Raw genomic sequence first — 24920 nt, 5'->3', positions numbered from 1 at the left:
TTATTTACTAGCCCAACACTGAAATTCACTAGCCATGGGAGTGGGGCTACCATAATCTAGAAGCCCTGGTGACTGATGCATCAAGGCCTCTGAGTCAACTGAACTCTCAGTAGTATGCTAATGAACATGAAATGTATGTCCAGAAAACCAAGACTATATCATTTGACTATGATGTGATTACTGTATTAACCATTTATTTCACATGAATGGTTCATGTTCTTTGCTCAAGATAGTTTAAATCTGGTATGGATTGGTGACTTCAAATTTGTAGATAATAATAAAAGCAAGTCATTTTTCTCCTGTTGTTTGAACAATTTATTTTAAAAGATGCATTAATGCTGTTTTACTAAGCAGTACATAGTTTTGCAGGGAATCTGTCAGCAGTGGTTGTAGGAACAGAGATGTCATGGACAAATTTTACAGGTTGTGAAAAGTAGGTGCTGTTATGAGCTTGTAGTCAAACTCTGGATATTGATAATAAAAATATAAAAAGTTCACAAAGAACTACATGTACATGAATATCTGAAGAAAGAATTCTCTTAGGGAAATTTTCAGAAGAACACAATGTCTACTTTGGAAAAAGCCATTACATTTTCTGGACGGAAAAACACTCACATTCCATTACTCAAATTTAAAATATTCTAGATAAATAGTTTTTTTGCCAATTGTACAATGCCGATAATCAAAAGGTACTCATCACTTTCCTAGCAATATCTACTTCATGTACTGTATTTACAGTTAGAAAGAATCTGTATTGAGACACAAGTTTGGTTATAGAAAAATATATTTAGACCATGAGGGCACACATACATGTATATCATGATATTATAAATGTAAGTATGACATTGGTATAAATGTGACAGTTCATGGAATGATAATAGTTTAAAAATCAAAACTAAACAGACATTCTAACACTCAAGTTGATAGAAAAACAATCAAGGCACATCCACAATAGTATTGTTTTAGTGCAGCACTATTCGTACAGAAAACCAGATCAAATAAATGAGTCTGCCTTCTTTCACATTCATTTGACCATGAGCAACTACAGCATTAATATTTCTAGAAGACTCATACAAACTCACATAAAGCAAGTGTATGGGATTAATCTTTAGTCAATAATAATAATTAGTTTTATAGATACAAAACAGAAATATACAATGATGTAAAAAAAAATCCAGAATTTTTTTATATTGGTTGTCGGGTACTGAAACTGGACCTGGAGTTAAGGAAGGAAGGAAATGTTTTATTTAACGACGCACTCAACACATTTTATTTACGGTTATATGGCGTCGGACATATTATTAAAGACTACACAGATATAAGAGAGGAAACCCATGGGCTACTCTTTTCGATTAGCAGCAAGGGATCTTTTATATGCAACATACCAGTCGTGGTGCACTGGTTGGAACGAGAAATAGCCCAATGGGCCCACCGACGGGGATCGATCTCAGACCAACAGCGCATCAAGCTTTAATAATGGGCTACGTCCCGCCCCTAGAGTTAAGGTTGCACAATGATCTAAAATGATGGCCCCCCATTCAGAATGTACTGTATACAAAGTATCAGCTCAAACAATATTGCACGTTTTGGATGGAGAATAAGGAAACTTTTAAATTAACAGTGAAAAATCCGTAAACATTGAACAGATCATTAAAAATCTGGAATTCTGGATAAATATGAAAAATTTACATTACTATTTTCTGCACTTATATACAAGGAAACATATTTTGATGTCTAAAATGTAGGTTCGATTCTATTTGAATAAAATTGGTCCTTTTTTGTCATCGAATTATTTTTTTTAAACCAACTTATTGTGCTATTTATAAAGTACATGTTAATATCACAAGCATCTGTAAAGGACAGCTAAATGTCAACACATTTGAAATAAAAACCTGAAAAGGTGTACATATCAAAATTAATTGTTAATTATATCAGAAAAATATGTAATTAAATCTTCTTCTTTTTTTTAAATCTCACTGATAAACATACATGTACATGTAGCTACAATGAACTACACAAGTTAATACATACCTGCTCGTTTAAAATGTTAGGTTCAAAAATTATCACTGATGTAAAGATTAATGCAAAAGGCCAACCTGTTGAGAAACCATGTTGAAAACAGCATTTCATCTTTCCTCCATAACAATTCCTTGGTGTTCACACATACAAGCCAAGTGCAGAACAACCAATCGCGGGTCTCATCATCACCATGTGACCACACACACCATTTGCCATAACAAACCGCCCTTCACCATTTACAGAGCAAATCATAACCATTTTACCTGATCAATGAAAACATTGCAACAAATCAACCACTGAATAAAAACAAATTAATTTAGCTACTTAATATGTGTGCACGAGGGAGAAAACGATTACTAATTAACCGTAATAATTTAGTATACTTTTCTGTAATTTTATTTGAGATATATATGTATACCTGTACACGTAGAGCTTTAATGCTCCCAGAATTTTAACATTATTTATTAAATATGCTGAAATAAATTATTTGGCAACCCAAGAGTCTATTCCGAACTTTCTACATATACTCTTGATTCAAAGGACAAATAAATAATAGAAATTGCAAAATTTCTAATATTGTACAAAATACAGAAAACATGGTCACTTAAGTTAATTTTCTCTGTGGATTATTGGGGGGGAGGGGGGTATGGGGGTTGTCAGAGCTGTCAAATGATTTTATATTGCAGCCTCACATTTTCTGAATGGTTAAGTGGTAGTGGTCAAGACACAGACTGCCACACCAAATGTTCCTGGTTCAGTTCTGCACATGGGTTGTATGCAACCTGCGACCTTGTTTACTATATTACTTAAGAGAACATAAATCATGAAATGTGACGATATGGGCATTAAACAAAAAGAGGTTTTTTAATTTTGCTCAAATATGAAAATAAGCACCTGGTTGTGTTTGAAATCTACATACATGTACTGCATAAAGAAATCAATAATAAAAAAAACCCATAAAATTGTAATGCAATATGATATGATATGTCGGGGTAACTATTGATTGTATGTAACAGATGGAATATGAAGTAAAACTGAACAGAGTATTTCACCAGCTATTTGACATTCAGTCTCCATTTCACACTGAAATGTGATTGCCCGTTTGTTCCAGAATCGATTACATTTGAGGGTGAGGGTGAGGGTGGTACAATGATTATTTATGCATGAAGCTCTACTGTTCTTTGCCCTCATGCTTTCTCAGTACATGGCTTAAATAAAAGTTTGCTTTGAAAGTGTTGGACAAATAAAAAAATTAAAATCCATTTGCAGCTTATCAGAAGGACCTGCCCTGGTGGTGTCGAGGTTTAAGCCATCAGGATGGTAGGTACTGGGTTCGCATCCCGGCACCGACTCCCACACAGCGCGAGTTTAATGACTCAATGGCCACTTCACAGACTTCTCTCACTAAACCACTAACCCACTGTCCTGGACAGACAGTTGAGGTGTGTACCCAGGACAGACTGCTTAAATCTTACTTTGATTTAAGCTTACATGGCAGCAGTGAATTGTTTTCAGTCTCTAAGTGTTGGAAATGACTACACAAGTCAAGTACATTATGACAGCTGTTACAGTAACAACGATAGTTTCAAAGGTGCTGGGATGTCATTTACAAACCAGAGAATATTCTGTTATCAAAATTTTAATTAAAAGTTTGAAACCTGATTAGCAACGATCAGCTAACATTAACTACGTCAGCAAATTGTGCTGGAATATCAAACACACCTTTTCCTGCAAACCAAAGCTTTTTCTTTTTTCACCAATGTGAAAGTGAAATTGAGGCTTTAATTTTAAATAGACAAAATTACATAAGTAGCAAGTCATAAAATGTCAAGCATAAAATTATTTCACTAATGACATGTCATGCTACTATCTGTTGGGGATGCGTGGTTGGGTGGAGGGGGAGACACATTCTAGTAGGAAACCCTAACTTTGACAGTACCGGGGGGGGAGGGGGGGAGGGGGTAACCTAAAGATAGGGCAAGATCTGCCACTCACCAAATTTGCCAATTCCGAATTTTAGGAACAATTGGTGAATTTTATTTTAATTTGGCGAACAGATTTCATCTAATAATTGGTATTTGGTTGGAAAATAACTGTGAATGAGCATTTTTAAAGATAATTTGGCGAACAGATTTCATCTAATAATTGGCATTTGGTTGGAAAATAACTGTGAATGAGCATTTTTAAAGATAATTTGGCGAAATGTTTTACTCATCCAGAGCTAACTCTGCTAAAGCTCCTACCACTCGTACCTATTTTAAAAAAAATAAAAGCATAAAACTGTATATTGTACTTAAAGGGGGTTCTCTACCACTAAATATATTCAACTTTTTTTTCTGAGATATTTTTATCACTTTCATTGGGGTGTCCTTTTCATGAGGTGATCCATGAGCCCTTTTTCTCTTAGAAACCCAACCCAATAAATATATTTCTTGGATCTGGCCCTGGGGTGGGTGATTTGCAGGACATTATTAATGCAAATAATGTGAAATTCATTCGTGGTAACTGGTATTAGAAAACACTAGAACCTCCATTCTCACACACACACAAATTTATCTCTCTTTTTTTTTTAACTGGCCTAGCACTTGAAACTAATACGGTCGGGATTTAGCTCAGTCGGTTGAGTTCTCGCTCAAGGTGCTTGCATTGCTGGATTGAACCACTTTGGTGGATCCATTCAGCTGATTGGGTTTTTTCTCTTTCCAACCAGTGCACCACAACTGGACAAAGGCCATGGTATGTGCTTTCCTGTCGGTGGGAAAGTGCAAATAAAAGTTTACTCTGATGACTACGAGTCAGAATAAATCAAATGTTTGACATCCAATAGCTGATGATTAATTAATCAATGTGCTCCAGTGGTGTCATTAAAAAAATCCAAAAAAACTTTGAACTAAATACTTATAAAATTAAGAAAATCGGTCATTTTAACTGAATGAAACATAAACTGGTGGAATAGGTGCAACAAAATAATTTTAAAATAAGATAACCGCAGAAGCATAAAAAGCAACAAAAAAAGCTGCCCATTTATGCAGAAATCAAGAATATCTTACAGCTGAGCTTAACAGCAACAACTAAACGATGGTACAAGCGATTAAACATATTATATACTCATGGCAAGAAATAAGGGAACACACAAACACTGGAAAGAGTGATTGAACTGAAAACCCTCATCCAGTATCAAGACGTTAACTGTGTTACTGACAATTAATCTCACATTACTGACATTTAATTCCACATACATCCAGGCATCCAGACTTTACAACACTAATAGTGACTGAAATTTGGTCTACAAGATCGTGTTCCCTTATTTATTTCTCTCATATACAGGTATATATATATATATATATATATACACACACACATATACATATACATATACATATACATATACATATACATATACATATATACATACATATACATACATATATATATATAAATTAACAAAACGAAATGGGTGTGTGATAATTTCATTAACATAAGTATATAATCAGGATAGATACTTAAAAATACTGGTTTTGAATGCTGTATAACTAAGGATGTGTCAAAACCAAAATGCAATTTCTTTTAAACATTCTGAACTTAATTTTTTTTTTAAACTACTGGGTGTTTTTAAAAAAAATGAATAACATGTTACACCTCAAAGATGTCACAGTAAAGGAAATTACAGACAAAAAGTAGATATAAGACTGAAAACAATTACAACTAGTTTCTAACATTAATATTTAATAAGTAACCAAGTACTGGGCCCGTACTTATAAAACATTTAGAGTCCAGACTCAGTGGCAAATGACGTCACATGCATGCAATTTGTATGGCTTTGCCACGACATTAAGTCTCAGACTATATTAGAGTCTCAAGTCTAGACTCTAAAGGTTTTATAAGCACCAGGCCTATACCAGAATTGATCAATTGTAGAGGGTGAAAAGCACTGTAATTATTATTTCATGCATGATTCATCCACCACATCTTACACACACACACACACACACACACACACACACACACACACACAACACACACACACACACACAAAAGATAAAATGCATCTTGCAAGCTCAATGTAATCCATTATGAAACAGCCTTATGTTAAAAACATAGACACAAACATACCCTTACTTAATGTTGCTATTATTTTTAACTAGTAATTTGAAATTAATTGTAAATGGAATTTATTACATGAAATGGGATTCTATAACATGTTTATAACAACAAGAAAAGACTTAAATAAACATAGATCCATGTGGAAAAAACCCCTTAATTATTTACCTGTTTTAGTATGTGAAGCAAGTCAAATTTAACATACAAGAAAATTATTAAACATTGCCCCACATAGAGAGTACACTAAATTATTTAACCATATTGTAGCATTTGAATTGAAATCAAATTTAACATCAATAAGGAAACAACATTTGAAACATTGCCCCACATGGAGAATATACTAAATTATATACCGATATTTTAGTATTTGAATAACGTAAATTTTCAAATTAACAACCAAACATGGAGAAAACAATTAATTATTTAACAATATTTTAGTATTTGAATAAAGTAAAATTTAACATAAATAACAAAACAACACAACACTGTCCCACGTGGAGAATACAGTAAATTATTTAACGATATTTTAGTATTCGATTCAAGTCAAAGTTAACATAAATAACAAAACAACTAAATTATTTAACCATATTTTCGTATTTGCATCGAGTCACCTGGATCGAGCTCTGCGATTCTTCCATACATCTGAGCAGTCTCGTGAGAAATGACCTTTCTCTCCACACTGGTAACATCGTAGATTCGGGTCAAACCCACGACGACGGTTGCCACGTGTCCTCGGACGAGCAAACGAAACTCGCACACGCCCACCAGAAAGAATTCTGCAGAAATAACATAAAATTCTGAAGCATCCATTACTGCATGTTAAATACTTACCTTTATCTGGCACCTAATAGCTGATACATCTTTCATGTTAAGGTGTCAAATATTCATTCATTCTTTAAACTATGAAAGGTATTTGAACCACAGACACATCTTAGGCAAAAGCCGAATATTCTGATGTGCTGATAATTCTCACAAGCTACTACCTGTACAAACAAGAGTTTCCAACCCTCCCCATATGATCATTTCAGGAATAGACAAAAAAAGAAAGAAAAAGATATCATCAAAAGGGTCAGAAGTGCTATGCTTGCAATTGGGAATTCCATCTGCACATCTAGATGATATCCCATCACTCACCTAGGGCAATTTGAGGGTGGTCACTTGCATTCTGTTTATAAAAGTTAATGATTCTTTTGTTTAGTAATACCTCTAGTACTAGCACTAGAGCACATTGGTTTATTTATCACTGGCTAGATGTCAAACATTTTATAATTTTAAACTTGTAGTCTTATAAAGGAAATGCACTACATTTTTCCCTTAGCAGCAAGGGATCTTTAATATATAATATGCACTTTCCCACAGACAGGATAACACATATCACAGCCTTTAATATGGCAGTCATCATCATGGTACACTGGCTGGGACAGGGAAAAAAAACAATCAGAGAATGGGTCCACTGTGCAGGATTGATCCCACTCCCCTCTGCTTATTGAAGAATTCTTACTTTCCATCCATTTCTCTGATGGCCTCCTCTGCCTCCTCTCTGTATTTGTATTTGATGAAGGCAAAGCAAGGGGGATTTCTAGCTAGCCAAAAATCTCGGATCTTTCCAAACTTCTCAAAGATGTTAGTGATTTCATTTTTGGAAGGATCGATGCCCAGATCGGCTATATGAATGCGGAATTCCACCGGACTCGGGCTGCGGCTGTAACTTCTGCTGTAACTCCTGCGTCGCTCACGTGATCGGCTCCGGTTACGACCCATCTTGTTTGATCTAACCACTTGCTTCTGTTCACAGCTACAATATAAGATTATTTTAACGTTATTGCTAAATTAAATAAATATCCATAACAATTTGTAGTCAATCCATAAAACAACATTAAAATCCATTCAGTTATGCCAAGCATTTTAAAACCAGTTCGTGTCTGTGTATCAGTTTCAAGTTTTATAATAAATGATTTTTAAAAATTGTATGACACAAGAAAACCTGAACTTTAAGTTGTTTTATTGAATATTAATAACGGTTGTGTCCCCCATACACCCGCGCAACTTCAGCACAATGTCGGGGCATACTTTGAATGAGAGTACGGATGGTAGCTCTTGGAATGTTGTGCCACTCGTCTCGGAGAGCCAAGAACAGTTGATCCACGTTTTGGGGCGCAATGGGGCGTTCATGAACATGACGACCCAAAACATCCCACAAATGTTCTATTGGATTCAGGTCTGGACTTTTTGCTGGCCAGGGTAAAGTTTGGATTTTGGCATTTCTTAAGCAGTCCACCGAAACACGGGCTATGTGAGGGCGAGCATTATCATGCTGGAACCCAAAGTTGCGTCCAACCCTGCGTGAAAACGGTATCACTACCGGCTGCAAAATGTCGTCCCTGTATCGAATACCAGTGACTCTTCCATCAAGCCATATCAGATCTGTCCTGTCGTCGTAGATTATCCCGCCCCACACCATTACAGAACCACCCCCGTATCTGTCATGTTCTTTAATGGTGCATGCAGTGTATCGCTCATTAAGACGGCGCCAAATGCGCAATCTTCCATCAGCATAGTCAAGATTGAAGCGAGACTCATCACTAAACATTGTACAACGCCAATGACGTAGTTGTCGTACCCCATATTAACGCACCCACTGTAACCTCAATCGTTTGTGTTGGGCTGTCATCTTGATTCCAATAACTGGTCGTCGACTTTTTAACCTGGCTTCTTTCAGTCGATTGTGTACTGTTCGGTCGCTGATTCTTAGCCGACATATAGCCCTGAATTCAACATTTATTTTAGACGATGGCTTAAATCTGTCCCGTAAAGCAATCAGGCGAATCTGACGGTCCTGTCGAAGGGTGGTGACTTTACGTCTTCCTCGACCAGGTCGCATTTTCACGTTGCCAGTTTGTCGGTACAGGTTCCATAACCTTGATATCACGCTAATTGACTTCCCAAGAGCAGTTGCAACCTGTCTAAGTGATTTTCCTGACCTAACCATACCCACAGCAGTCCATTTTTGAGCTAAAGTCATGTATTGTTGTACCATTTCAAAACCCTTTCTAACCTGTAATCTCCATACAACAATAACTTATATACCCGAAAGAACATTGTGGAAAAATCTTGGAAACATATTCTGCACGTGCATTACATTACAGGGAGTGAGTTTAGGCTCAATCAATAGCGTTGAAATTGTATGGGAGTTAATGCAAAACACGCAATCATGACCCTATTTACTGATAGTATAAAAACGATCCCTTATTTCTTTCATCAGTATATATATATATATATATGTGTGTGTGTGTGTGTGTGTATATACACTACAGTAGTTTATATTATTTACTACATATATATATATAATTTTGGAGCAATAGCAGACATATCTCTGAAAAAAGAAGGAAAAAAGGAACACCAGTAAGCTTACCAAGTTGAAAATAATTACATACCTTGTAGGTATGCACATGAAGAAGCTCAATTTCAACAGGTGGTACAGTGTATGTAGGTGTAAAATATATAACCACATGTCACAGTACAATATGCACATATATAAATTATTAAACATCTGTCATACTAAATTATATTATATTAACAATGTTCACTGTGGTGACAGCACATATTGCATAAATTCATTATACATGTACAAATGTATGTGCATGTACATGTAATAATGTAAATCTACATGTATATGAACAAACTAGTTCATACTATATGAACAAATGAACAAAAGAACAATGACTAAATGAATGAACAAATTAACAAGCATTATTAGAGTACTGCTAAAGCAATACGTCCCCTACTGAACCCACACAATTTTTTGTATCTCTAAATTTAAGGGACATACCTTTGTGAAAAGTGGATAAATCACCATGAAAGATAAACTTGATCAGTAATAATATATGATAAACAAATATATAAAATTGTAGCTCAATATCTCAAGATCTTCTGGAAAAAAAACCTCTAGAAAACTAATTTTCACATCTACGTTTAAGGGCCATAATTCCGTCAAAAATGGGTAATTTGCAATTTACAAACTTGATCTATACTAATAGGCAAAAGTTATTGTGACATGGATTGTTTGGAGTAATAAAATTGTGAATGGATTTATGGATGTAAACCAGAGAAAATGTGCATGAAACAGCTCGAAGAAATGCAACCATGCAGTTGTTGCAGCGATTGCATATTTTGTGCAAGAAACATAGAATATTCGGGAGAAATCCTGTCCAGTGTTCATCATAAAAGGCCAGACATTCAGTCAGTAAAAAAAACACCATTAGTGAACTGTTTGATGGAATTTCGTCATGTCACGCCTCAGTGAAAAAGACAGATGGCGAGTCAAAGGGATGCTTGAATCTGGGACCTCAACAGCTTGACGTCGTCGCACATCAATTCAACGTCCACAGAAATACCATATGGTACTTATGGCAACGATATCAACAAAACAACCAGGCCAGGGACCATCCCTGTAGCGGCCAACCACCCATGACAACCCCTCACCAAGATACATGGATCCTAACCATGCATCTGCGAAACAGGCATTCCCAGGAACTTTCTTCAGCGTTTAGTGGCCTCAATGAGACGACGGTGCCAGGCCTGTATCAATGCTCAAGGTGGACACACTCGCTCAGGGCTCGACCTTAGCAGTAGCCCGAGGTGTTTTGGCTACCAATTTCTCACTTAGGCTACCGGATGTTTAAACCTGGTAGTCCGCTGGGCTACTAGATTTTTGTTTGCACCTCAAGTTACTCTGCAATCAATAAGATGCTTAAACATCTAAAAACCCATCCTAAAACTAAAAGAACGTTTAAATAAAAATAAATGATTTTGCTTTTTTTTTGTCTCCTGTTTTTAAAAGTTTATTAAAATTATGGGTTAGCAAATTTACTGATTACAAATTTCATAACCTGGAAGCCGGTGGGCTACCACTGAAAAAAGTTAATGTCAAGGCCTGCTCGCTACTGTGTGAACTTCGATCTGGACCCCCTCTAGTGGTGTGGCTCATTTGCATATGGCAGGTGCACCCTTTTCATGGACTATTGCTCGTTTCTATACCTTCGGACATTTCTCTTTCCATATTATAACGTTTCATACATGGCAGTAAAAACTTATCATCAATTAGCTTTGTCTTTTGTGTGTTACAATAACTTTTGCCTTTTAGTATATAACAGTACATATAAAGCTATACAAGACCTGGGGGGAAAAAAGTCCAGGAAAACAAATTTTCACATCTCCTAAGTTCAAGGGCAATAATTCTGTAAAAAATTGGTAAATCGCCACGAAAGTCAAACTTGATCTGTACCAATACATTATAAAGCTATACACAAAGTTTCAGGTCAATATCTAAAGGCCTTCTAAAAAGAACATCCGGAAAACTATAAGTGGGACAGACGAACAGACAGATATGAAACCTATAGTCCCCTCCAGTTCGACAGGTAGGGGACTAATAAACAAATAAAATTGGACAATATTGTATATACAGATACAAAACTGTAAAAGAAAGGAAATAGTCATGCTATAGTCATAAAGACAAATGAACAGTTCTTGAAAATTACAAAATTTGCTGGTACCATCTCCTGGATGGAAAACATATATTAACAAGCAACAAAAGGTGTATATATTATGGAAAGTACAATATATATACAAAGAAGAAGTCTACTGAGCAAAACAATGAAATACATGAACCACTGGTACTTATAGGATATTAAACAAGCTTCCATTCCGTATCATGTTCATATCCCAAGTGAAATAATTTTCAATTGTCACGAGCTTTAGTGATTATCCATAATCGATCTTAATTTATATCACTCAACTATAAGGTTTAACGCACCAATCAATTATGTCATTGTGTGATGTCAAAGTGTTACGTCTTTCTTGTCCTACCAAGATATTTTAACCATATGGGTAATAATATGATATATGTACTTCAGCAACACAGTTGTCACAATATAGACGTAGACATCACACAGGCCTAACTCTGGCAGTCACCAGATTTATCAATTGTAAATTTTAAAAACAACTGTTGAATTTTATTTAAATTTGCCAAAATCATTTCATATAATAACTGATATATATTTTGTTAGAAAATAAATGGTTTCTGCAATGTTTTAACTTTAAGCAGATAATCTGGCAAAATGTTCTTACCCAGCGTTAGTCATGACACACACACAAAGTATAAAACATTAAACTTAAGGTACAAATTACAAACATGTACTATAGAATACAAATACTTGCACTGGTTGTAGGGCAGCAGAAACAAAACAAAACAATATGTGGTAAAATAAAAACCACCCTGCATGCACACACTTTTATATCTTGCTAAATATGTACACACTATAATTACACTGATAATACCAAGTTCACAATCATTTGGCAATGGGTTCATTTCTAAATAGAGAAAGGCAAGGCCAAGCAAAACTTAAAATATTTGCCATCAGGCTACTGTTACCAAACAACTATAACATGCGTTTTATATCAATTTCCTATGGGCACGACAGTATGCAGGGCTTCTAGAATTTTTATAAAATCCACTAGCCATGGGATAACTGATTTAAAAAAATGTACTAGCCACAATTAAAAATTCACTAGCCCTACTTTACTAAATAATAGTAATAATCTGATATATCACCTAAAGAGGGAGATAGAGCTAAAAAAAAAACACTAACATTATGGGGGTTGGGTGGGGGCAGGATATTCATAATTACAAAATAGACGTAACTACAACATTTGACCATTTTTGTTTTTCTAGCCATTGGGCATGACAATAGTAGTTATTTACTAGCCCAACATTGAATATCACTAGCCATTGGAGTGGGGCTACCATAATCTAGAAGCCCTGGTACGATTAAAGTACATGTACAGGTATAATGTAAATTATATCAGCAATGAGTATCACTATCAGCAAAATAAATATTTTAGGAACTTGGGCTTTGCACACTGATATCCCATTTCCAATCAAATCTCTTAGCATCAAACTAGAATTTGTCCTTATTGAAGCCTAAATGACCGTTATATTATAGTATACTAGTCTTATAGTACTGCACAAGATGGTATTGTGCACACACAAGTTTATTTATCAACAGATCACACAGCTGATTGTGGGGTTTTCTCGTTCCAACCAGTGCACCACAACTAGTCAAAGGCTGTGGTATGTGCTTTCCTGTCTGTGGCAAAGTGCATATAAAAGATCCCTTGCTGCATTAGGAAAAATGTAGCGGGTTTCCTCTGATGACTACGAGTCAGAATTACCAAATGTTTGACATCCAATAGTTGATGATTAATCAATCAATGTGCTCTAGTGGTGTCGTTAAACAAAACAAACTTTTTTCTTTTTTTTTTCATTGGGGCTGAGCCTTAGAACATTGATATGAATAAATAACAAGGTATCAGCATACTTGTGAAAAACAGATGGTGAGAATTGTAAACTGGATAAATATATCATAACCTTACCATGTTTGACATCCAATAGCTGATGATTAATAAATCAATGTGCTCTAGTGGTGTCGTTATACAAAACAAACTTCTATTGGTGTTATTAAACAAAAAACAAACTTTATATACTTGTTCATGGACAACCACAGTTAAAAAAAAAAAAAAAAGGTACTTACTCAACAGTGTCAATACCATGTTAGGCAAGTCCGGCATATTAAAGTTTGTTTTGTTTAAGGACACCACTAGAGCACATTAATTTATTAATCATTGGCCACTGAATCTCAAACATTTGGTAATTTTGACATTAGTCTTTGAGGAAACCTTCTACATTTTTCCATTAGTAGCATGGGATCTTTTATATGAACCATCCAACAGACAGGATAGCACATACCATGGTCTTTGATATAACAGTCGTGGTGCACTGGCTTGTACGAAAAATAGCCCAATAGGCCCATGGATGTGAATCGATCCTAGACCGACTGCACATCAAGTGCCCTTTACCACATCACGACACTCAGACATACTAATTCCACATCCCTCATACCAAACCTATTTTTATTTAACACTGGCCTACTACCACTGGAAATAGTTTTTGTTATATTATGTTATATTAGCACAATGTTGTTACCAGTTGATGACCTACATCTATAATGTGGGTATTAAAGGGGAAGATACAGGTATATTACCGTTTGATGTTATTATCAGATTTAATATGTTTGTAATCTCTTAGTAACTGTAGCAACAGAACAATCATGACAGATGAAAGCATTAGTGCTAATGAGTAATGGTATCTACATCCTTACCAACAGTCACATTAACACCAATCTTTTCATGTTACAATGTACATGGCTCACCCTGTAAATGATTTCACTTTTGCCAATTATGCTTCAGTAATATCAACTGTTTTGAGTTAAAAACTGAAAGATTTATAATAATAATAATAAAATAAATAAATAAATAAACAAATTAATTTTTAAAATATGTTTTTAAAAATGATTTAGGGGTGCATATTTCCCCTAGAAATTAAAATTCATTTAACTCAAGTGTCAATCAAAGCACTAGAGCACATTGATTTATTAATCACCGGCTATTGGATGTCAAAATTTTGTAATTTTCACATATAGATTTAGAGGTAACTAGTACTAAACCAAATAACTTCCGTCTGGGTCAAAGTTCGAGGTGCACCCAACTTTTGATAGAGAAGTAACACCACAAGTCCTGTGATTGGTGATACATGTGAGTGTGTTGGTTGTAAAAAATAATTGTTTCATCTGGGTTTAAAAAAAATGCAATTTTATTTCACCTAGTACCAATGTGTCAAGTAGCCTTGTGCTTGAAACATGTATGGGGTACCTGTAAAAAAAAGTACTCGAATTTTGTGCGGAACTAGGATAGTCATAGACGCTACCCGTTATCTCAGAAACGAGCAGCTTGACCCCAATTTTTTTCTGATTCACTTTAAATGTGAGGGGTGGTAGTATTTATATCCGTGGCGTTTATGTCGATTGATACGCTGCAGGTAGGAGTTTTGGTCACATGTTACTATTGTCATCTATGGGATTTGATTTGGTAGTATACACCCTAGAGAGGAAACCTACATTTTTCCATTAGTAGGGAGGTATCTTTTATATGCGCCATCCCAGACAGGATGGCACATACCACGGCCTTTGATAAACCAATCGTGATGCACTGGCTGGAACAAGAAATAGCCCAATGGGCCCACTGACAGGGATCGATCCTAGACTGACCACAGATCAAGCAAGCACTATACCACTGGACTACATCCCACCCCCAAGTGTCAATCAAATACAAGAAGAAATCCCATATATTTTTCTACATCACCCACCTATTAAATCTTAACACAAAGTCAGCACATTAGCAAATCATATTATTGCAGAGCTCTTTAAATGTGAGTACCGGTACAGTGTACATGTGTATATATGTAATTTGTAGAGTGACAAACAAAAATAAAACAAGATGGCTATCCAAATATCCAAAAATGAATTCTAGATGCCATCATCTGTCTAACATAAAACATACACTGCAGGTATTCAAGTCAAGTCAAGAATGGTCGTTCAGGATACCAGATGGGTTTTTTGTTGTTCAAGGGTGTCCTTGTTTTTGTTGGGGGGCTTTTGTTTGTTTGTTGTTGTGGGGGGGTTTTGGGGGGGGTTACACCACCAGGGTTCAATATGGCAAATAAAATACTACGAATGAAAGTTTGCTATGCCAATTAAATTTTACAAAACGCGAGTAGATTATTTTGTCAGCAGCTGGCTGTCATTATGGCATAAATTTTATTTGACATTATCAGTGAGAATCAGATACACATGTACTGATGATCAAAGCAATGATAAACTTAACACTTCTATCATGTATTTTCATTTGATATGTTGCCTAGTAAGTTGGCTTGAGAACCCTTTTTTCCATTATTAGCCAATTGGCGAGTAAATATAAAGTGTTACTTTGTGCCCTGACCACCACGTAAATTTTGATCAATTGTGTCATGTTTAAATACAAGTTAGCCATAAAAGTATCACTACAACAACAAGTGACATGAATGAATAAAAAAGTATCGGTTTGTTTGTGAAGGAATGATAATGGGAATTGTAAAAATCATAAAATGTGTCTTACCCTATAGGTTACCAGGCCTAAATTAATGGTAACCGGTCCATAGTTACCCAGTGTTTCTGCCAGAAAGAAATGTTGGGGTATGGCGCTATGGAATTGAAACCAACCATAGTCAACAAGGGGTATCGAGGGTCTCCCCCAGAAAGAAAATGGGTTCAGTTTATTAGGGTTAGGGTTAAGAAAATCACTCAGTACACACAGTAATGATAAAAGAGTACCGGGTAATTAATTTTGTCAAAAGGTTAACTTAAAAAAAAATATCTGCAAAATATTTTGGGTATGGTGCCATACCCATTTTACCTTCTGGCAAAAACCCTGTTACCAGACATTATGCTTAGCAATACATGTACTTTGATGCCTGAAGTGGGTGTTTGGTATAATCTGCGTGAAAAGGGAACCGATGAATTGGCAGATAACTCTATAATGAATAATGTTAAATCTTATATTAAAACATATAACTGAGTTTTAAACCAATACCAACTCAAAACGTTTTTTTTACTAAAAATGTCTGTGGAAATAAAAAAAACTTGCTTAACAAATTTGTCATCAAATTATATAGATTACCGGTAATTTTATTTTTAATACAGGGGTGAAGACAAAAGGCTAGAACAGCCTTAGCTGCATTGCTATTGAAGTAGTCAATAATGTAGTACACTGAGGCAGAACTGTGTTGTCTACGTTGGCTGGTCCATCAGTTGTCTCAATACCTGCATTGTAAAACAAGCATTTTGAGACTACTGATAAAGCAACACATATTCTCTACCTGACCCAACAATTTTTTGTGTCTCTTAAATTCACGAGCTAAAAGTGGGTAAATTACCATGAAAGTTAAACTTGATCAGTAACTGTACATAATAAAGATATATACAACATTTCACCTCAATATCTTCAGACATTGCAAAACAAACATCCGGAAAAAACAATTTCATATCTTCTAAGTTCAAGGGCCATAACTCTGACACAAATAGGTAAATCGCCATGAAACTTGATCTGTAACTGGTCATGATAAAGCTATACACAATATCTCAAGGCATTCTAAAAACAACATTCAGAAAACTATATGTGGGACAGACAGACAGACAGTGATGAAACCTATAATCCCCTCCTGTCCAACCGGTACGCAACTAATAAGATTTAGCCTATGCAATTTGATAACTTGTAAAGAATTTTGTTTTATTTACACTGAATGTTTTTTCAAAAACTTTTATTTGAGTTGGTATGGTTTTAAAACTTAATCATATATTTTTATATGAATGTTAACTTCATTCATTATATATGCCAATTCACGCAAACAGACTATAATAGGAATTATGAATCACTGGACATGTCAGGGATCATTTTGTATTCAAAATCTTCATTAAGCCAAAAAAACAAATGTGTGTGTGTGTGTTTCCAGTTTCTTGACCTACCCTAATTTTATGTAGCGACCCTAAAATGAATGAATGAATGAATGAATGAATGAATGAATGAATGAATGAATGAATGAATGAATGAATGAATGTTTAACAACACCCCAGCACAAAAATACACATTGGCTATTGGCAAGTATATGTAAAACCACAGTGTAAGAATACCTCGGCCAATTACGGTTTGTTCATTTGATTTTTTTAAATTTTTAAAACAAAACAAAAATTCCTACCTGTGTACCTACCCTATTTGTTTCAAGAATGAAACCTGAAGCTTACGTACATTTTCTTAGGTCTTAGCGATATTTCTAGTGAATGGAAAATTGATTAGCAACTACTGGTTTTCAGTTTTAAAATTGTGTAGCGATTTCTGAAACTTATGTAGTGAATCGCGACCCTATACTGAAAACATTTTTCACATTATTATCTTTTGGATGTAAATAAATAACTGTGGTAAGTAATCCTAATATGCATTTTTTTTTTTTTTTTTTGAGGGGGGGAGGGCGATTTATAAAAGTCAATGCAATAAAAATCAAGACAGCATCACACAATTGAAGCATGCTCTGGACAATTAGCAATCAACAGAACATTGTCTAAGGAAAGAGTGTTGAGTGACTCGCATCTAATTAGACATTGAGGCATGAATGAATGAGAGAGAGGTTTGTTTTGTTTAACGACATCACTAGAGCACATTGATTTATTAATCACTGGCTATTGGATGTCAAGAATAAATTCATAAATATACTAAGGCTATTGGATTTAATACAATAATAGATATGATTTTTGTAAACTGATCTGACAGTTTTTGTAGGCAGCCTAGAAAGAAATAATCCGCAATTGACTTTCGGTTTAGTTTGGACTTCAGCTGGCAACAAATAATTAGTTGTAAGTAAGCACCAAAACAATGGGGTGTTGTCAGTTGTAATAAATTAGCACAATATTGTATCGCAGTCCCATAAAATCTAATATATATTACTCAAAAGAATTTAAGGGTCAGACGATATTTTCGACATTATTTTCTGAATGTCAATTATATTAGCTAGTCCATAATGTCACGCATGGTATTGTTCCATTTTGACGAAAGTGGGTCTAAGCAACCCATAAATGAATTAAAATCCACTGTCATTGACACTGTCGACTAGTTCTAATGGCGAAAACATGCTTACATTTGCACGTAAATTAGGGCGAAAGCGAAAGGTCTGCTAAGTGCCCATAACTTGCTTTTTCACAAAGCGCTTCATTTGCACGCTTTGCATGTGTATTCCATGTTCCCAATGCTGAATTTCCGTATAATTGGAGCTTGCGTTCGTGTACGGTGCACACTCCAAATTCGACAATGGTACGACATCAACTGACTATCGAAGATCGAGGAAGGGCTATTGCTTGGCTTCAGGATGGCAATACGCAAAGAAATGTTGCTGTGAGACTTGGTGTCAGTCAGAGTGTTGTTGGCCGACTGTGGCAACGGTACCAAGCAACGAATTCTGTTCGAAATCGTCCACGTTCGGGAAGACCCCGAAGCACTACAAATAGAGAGGACCGCTACATCACCAATATGACTCTACGTCAACGCACAACCACTGCACGCCGATTACGTGACAATCTGCAGACTGCGACTGGAACTCGAGTGTCTGATCAAACCATACGCAATCGTCTGAGAGCCAATAATCTACGCTGCCATCGCCAGGCTGTTCGACCACCACTCCTACCACGTCACAGAACGGCCAGACGTCACTGGTGCACACTTCATCTGCGGTGGCAACGTGTTCAGTGGGGTCGAGTGATGTTCACTGGTGAGTCCAGGTTTAGTCTCCAGTTCAACGACGGTCGGGTTCGTGTCTACAGACGTCCTGGGGAGCGCTTCGCTGACGTTAACGTTAGACAACGTCACCGGTTCGGTGGTGGCAGCGTCATGGTGTGGGGCGGCATCTCTATCCACCACAGGACCCCCCTCTATGTGGTGGATGGCAATCTGAATGGAGTCCGCTATCTGAATGAGATTATCCGGCCGTTGGTTCTCCCAGGCCTTCAGCAGATTGGCGGCGGGGCAGTTCTGCAGGATGACAATGCCAGACCCCACCGCGCCAGGGTGGTAACGAACTTTCTCAGACAACAAGGTATCGCCAGGATGGATTGGCCAGCATATTCGCCTGACTTGGCCCCAATAGAGAACGCCTGGGACGAATTAGGCAGGAGAGTTCGGGATAACCATGCCCCTCCGGCCAACCTTCATGATCTGGGTCAACTTCTTATGGCAGAGTGGCAGGCCATTCCCCAAGAGTTCTTCAGACGTCTGATCAACAGAATGAGGCAACGATGTGTCGAGTGTATTCGCGCCAGGGGTGGATTCACAAACTATTAAACGAATGTTCTAATGTGTAAAATCCATGTTTGACAACCTTCAACTTTGACAGCATGTCATGTGACTTTCTTGTATACAGTGACATTTATTTGTGTTTTTTTGTAAATATGGAACAATAAATTAAATTTTTGGTGTAGTTTACATCATCAATCTAATACACTCTGAAACTTATTTGGTTATAAATTTTTGACCCTTAAATTCTTTTGAGTAGTATATTAATTTAAGTTTATTTTGAACATAATAAAATGCAACTGGGGTGAGCTGACCAACCAATGGGGCAAGTTTCTACTATGCAATTAATGTAGCGAATCACATGATTTTCAACAAAATTAAGCAATCCAGTCTACTACTAGACCAGTTCACTCCAAGTGTCAGTTCGCCACAAAATTGTTAGTTCAATCCCAACTATTTGTCAGTTCAGATCTCCCCTTTGTAATTTTGGTTTCTTATTATTGTTGTTTAAGAACAGACATACAAACCCCATGGGAAAGGGCACACAGGATTTTTTTGTGGGGCGAACTGGTAATGCATTGGAGGGGGAAAGTGTTCCTTATTTCACCACCCCAACAATTTTTATTATTTCAGGGTTAGGGACAGTTAAATACAATACATTTTAAAACATTTTTGTTCTATAAACAAACATGATGTTTATATTACGTAATCCAATATCGCTAAGTCTTGGCACATTTGCCTTTAAAAAATTAGACAATGTTTTTGGATATAATTTGTGTAAAATTTCCTCCACAAGGGTGTTTTTGTTAGTGCTTATGGAGGAAACATAGTACAGAAGACAGAATGTGGAATTATGGGACTAAAAGTTTGTTTTGTTCCGTAAACATTCATTTCATTCCAATGAACTTAAAGTTACATTCTCTGGTTACCATATTAAAACATCATGTACAAATGTGAAATACAAGCTCAAATGCACTTTTAAAAAAGTCGTGTGTGTTCACTATGAACAGATATCGTCAAACGTATACACTTGATTCGTCGCCTGTGCCGCCATAGCTGGGCAATTTAAGCACAAACGACAGCCTGTTGTCAGTTTCAGTTAACACGTGCATTTTGCCAATTTCAAATTGTAGGGTTCGTCTCAAAAAATTAAAAGAGAAATCTTGCGCTGTACGAAGAACGTTTGGTTGAGGATACGGTACTAGAGTCTTTAGTTAAAACCGGTTTGATCGACAGTCGTACCTTCCTATTTCAGAATTGATATTTTATAAAGTGTTAGTAGAAGTTTCAAAGTTCAGTTTGTATACTAGTAACACATTAATCATGTATATATTTTTAAAATAAAATATACTAAAGTAGACAATGAACGTTTTCACTTCTTAATTTTACATGTTAAAATCAACAAATTCAAATAAATATTAGTTTGTTTGGAAAGGGTAAAGTTGGGGGGGGGGGGTTGTTTAATGACATCAAAGATAAAGCATATTGATTTAATAACCATCCGACCCCATACAACCGTAAATAAAATGTGTTGAGTGCGTCGTTAAATAAAACATATCCTATCCTTCCTTCCATCTGCTGTTGGATGTCTAACATTTGGTAATTTTGACATATAATCTTAGAGAGGAATCGGGTGCATGTGCAGGGGGAGGGTATTGAAGGTCGAAACCCTTACTTGCCCAAGCTTAAAACAAACTGAAATGTATTTTGGGGGGGGAGCATGGCCCCATATAAAATTCGCTCAACAGTCTATAACCCCAACCCCGCTGAAATCCCTGCACACGCGCCTTGGAAACCCACTACATTTTTTTTTAGCAAGGGATCGTTTATATGTACCATCCCACAGACAGGATATCACATACCATGGTCTTTTTGTATACTAGACTGACCGCGCATTTCCAAAAAACACCTTTTTAGGTCTAAGTAATGAATAAAAATAACATATAGTCTTGAAAAATGTTACGTAAATCGATCACAGTGCCCTCTTCCTCTACCCCTAGAGCGTTACATAATTAGTAACACCCCCTTACATGTAATGCGTATGCCAACAGCTGGCCATTTTCAAAATTTCAAGGCAAATCCCCCATTCACCGACCCCTGGAAAGGTGTTGTACCATACCTCTATGGATATAAATATGTTTTGCAGATATGAGACGACCCCTCAATCAAAGACAGTTAAATTTGTTCAAAAATTGCGAAATCTAACATGATCTCTTGTTGGGGAATTCTATACTTGTGGTAAGCCAATGAAAACTGACCCACTTTCAAAATACTGGCTTTGTTTTTGACCTGGATAAGCCAGCGTAGTGAAACCAATGCAGAGTGCGGCGTCATATAAGCACCAAACGTAATTGGATTTTCTGCTCTATATGCTTAAATAATAAAAATATTCCAGGGAATGTAGTTTTAATAAGTATTAAAATGCAGTGTTACTTGATGATGAACTGCATAGCTGGGTCATCAGAATGCTAGGCTAGTCCCGATCTAGTTCATAAAAATAAACTCGAATGTAAATGCACATTACTGAGTTTATAGGGCCGACGACATTTTCCATTCGCAAACACAACTCGCCATTTTGCTCGGAACAGAATTGTGGTCGAAATAGCGACTACCACCACCTTTTCCCACCCTAATCGTGTAGTGTGATCTTTTTCGAGCATATGCAGACTAAGAAATACTTACTTTGAAACGATCTTCACTTTGAATTAAAGGAAAAACGATTGACTGTACGACTTGGGTTTAGAACATGCGGTGCATTATGGGAGGAAAATGAAACTCGGAACAATCTTGTATGTGGAAAAGGATCGGTGAAGTCATTTCTCGTTCCATAATGAACAAAACAAAAACCATAAAAATAAAAATTAATTGAAGTTAATAAAATAACTTAAAAAGTAGAAATAAATTAAAGTTAATAAAATAAACTAAACTAAAATAAATTAAATTAAAGTTAATAAAATAAAATAAAATAACATTTATTAATTAATAGAAATGAAATAAAAATTAATTTATTAGCCAATGACTAAATTTTGTAGCCATTTTGTATAAAAATTACAAATTGGCTAATTTGGCACTGTACAGGGTGAGCCCTGGTAATCATCTTCCAGTTAAACAATGCAAATCAGTGTTCGAGATTAAAATTTTGGGGCAGTATCCCAGTTGGATACTAACATTTCAAAATCTGGTATCCCACCTGAGAATTTAGTATCCCTCTTAAATGAAATTCATAAATAACATCATACAAACTTGGACAAAACTGTTCTCGTTCCCAGTCTATTGCTACGCCGCAATCGAAATAATGGAATTTGTGAAACTGGCAATCAAACAGAATCTGCAGAAATATTTGCTGCATCTATTTTTGCATAATAATGACATGAAGTAATATTTAGCAGTAATCTATAAGTGTTTCTGACATTACTAATGATAAACCTACCTGTATCAATTTCATGCATATGTGGAATCAATATCTCAAATAAAATTTGAAGGGAGGAAACATCCAACAAAAACAATAGCGACTTAGCGATTCCCAGTCTATTGGTACACCGCTATTGCTCCAGTGTAGCATTAGACTGGGTATGAGCTTGGGGAGATATTGTTACGGCATAGCATTAGATAGCCCGAGTACTCTGACTGTAAGAGAGCTAGACGGACATTTGGACATAAACACGCTCTCATTACAGTCAGAGACCAACCTATGTCTTTTTTTGGCAATTCCTGACTACCAAACGGTAGGCAACGAGTCCCGCTCTAATACCACAACAATCCTATGTTTGACGTCAAATACCTTTACATCAATCATTTTCGAGTTAAGTGATACAAAAAAATCCACATATTAATCACTAATACACATACTACAGAAAGAAATCCGACAGCACCCACATTCAGCTACGCTTCGTGACACTCCGTCGCAACAATTGCAAAGCTCGGCGATCTATTTCGAGACGTAGACCACGTGATCGCGCACTGGGCGATTCCGCCTTGTGCAGCAGTTACAGGGGCCGTCTCATATCAAGCGAAGTTACAACATGGAAGAGTTGGCTAATGCCGTTTTGGATGAATTTGGATTTCATTACGTCATTAAACCAAAACAATTACACATTATTGATTCCATTTTGAATTTGAAGGATACATTTGGGGTGTTATCGACAGGATACGGCAAAAGTATGTGCTACGTACTGCCTCCTCTTATGAGATGACCCCTGTAACTGCTGCACAAGGCGGAATCGCCCAGTCTCGAAATAGATCGCCGAGCTTTGCAATTGTTCGGACGGAGTGTCACGAAGCGTAGCTGAATGTGGGTGCTGTCGGGTTTCTTTCTGTAGTATGTGTATTAGTGTTTAATATGTGGATTTTTTTGTATCACTTAACTCGAAAATGATTGATGTAAAGGTATTTGACGTCAAACATAGGATTGTTGTGGTATTAGAGCGGGACTCGTTGCCTACCGTTTGGTAGTCAGGAATTGCCAAAAAAAGACATAGGTTGGTCTCTGACTGTAATGAGAGCGTGTTTATGTCCAAATGTCCGTCTAGCTCTCTTACAGTCAGAGTACTCGGGCTAAGCATTAGACTGGACACGAGCTCGAAAATACCGTGACCTAACTTCAGTAAATGACCGACGTTCACTGTTTCAGCGAAAAATGAAAACGCAGGATTAAAAAACCCAACAACAATGTTACATTACATTAGTATCCTGGCGGGATACTGGGTTATTGAAGTCTGGTATCCAAAATTAAATTCTGGTATCCCCGGGATATCGGAATACCGTTAATCTCGAACACTGCAAATAATTAACTATGGCCAGAGACCCCAATCTCGCTGCAGACTCCACTTCTGAGGTGAAAGTAAAAAAAAAAGAAACGTTTGCGTATACAAAATATGTCACGAACAACAAACCACATTACGCTGCTTATGCCATGATGGTTTACAAAATACTTCTTTACAATTCTGCTGTACGAAAAGAGAAAAATTACTAACGCACAACGTGCTAACATTTTATTCGAAGCTTACCAACAGAACGCCCCCTACACAATATGCGCC

The 24920-nt window shown here is 36.3% G+C and overlaps 1 protein-coding gene across 1 annotated transcript in view; it reads right to left on the bottom strand.

The window, feature by feature from the left end:
* Window positions 1-24920, bottom strand: part of LOC121380500 (serine/arginine-rich splicing factor 7-like) — a 43806-nt gene extending 18886 nt beyond the window's left edge. The window contains exons 1-3 of the mRNA XM_041509329.1: window positions 24891-24920; window positions 7622-7915; window positions 6732-6896 (exon numbers count right to left, since the gene is read on the bottom strand). Of these exons, the coding sequence (XP_041365263.1) occupies window positions 6732-6896; window positions 7622-7881 (425 nt within the window). The 5' untranslated portion in view covers window positions 7882-7915; window positions 24891-24920. The remainder of the gene's footprint in view (window positions 1-6731; window positions 6897-7621; window positions 7916-24890) is intronic.

This window comes from Gigantopelta aegis, chromosome 9 (genome assembly GCF_016097555.1).
Source record: "Gigantopelta aegis isolate Gae_Host chromosome 9, Gae_host_genome, whole genome shotgun sequence".
Classification (NCBI taxonomy): Eukaryota; Metazoa; Mollusca; class Gastropoda; order Neomphalida; family Peltospiridae; genus Gigantopelta; species Gigantopelta aegis.
The sequence above is the reverse complement of the archived record's forward strand: the minus strand, read 5'-3'. Positions and strand labels throughout refer to the sequence as shown.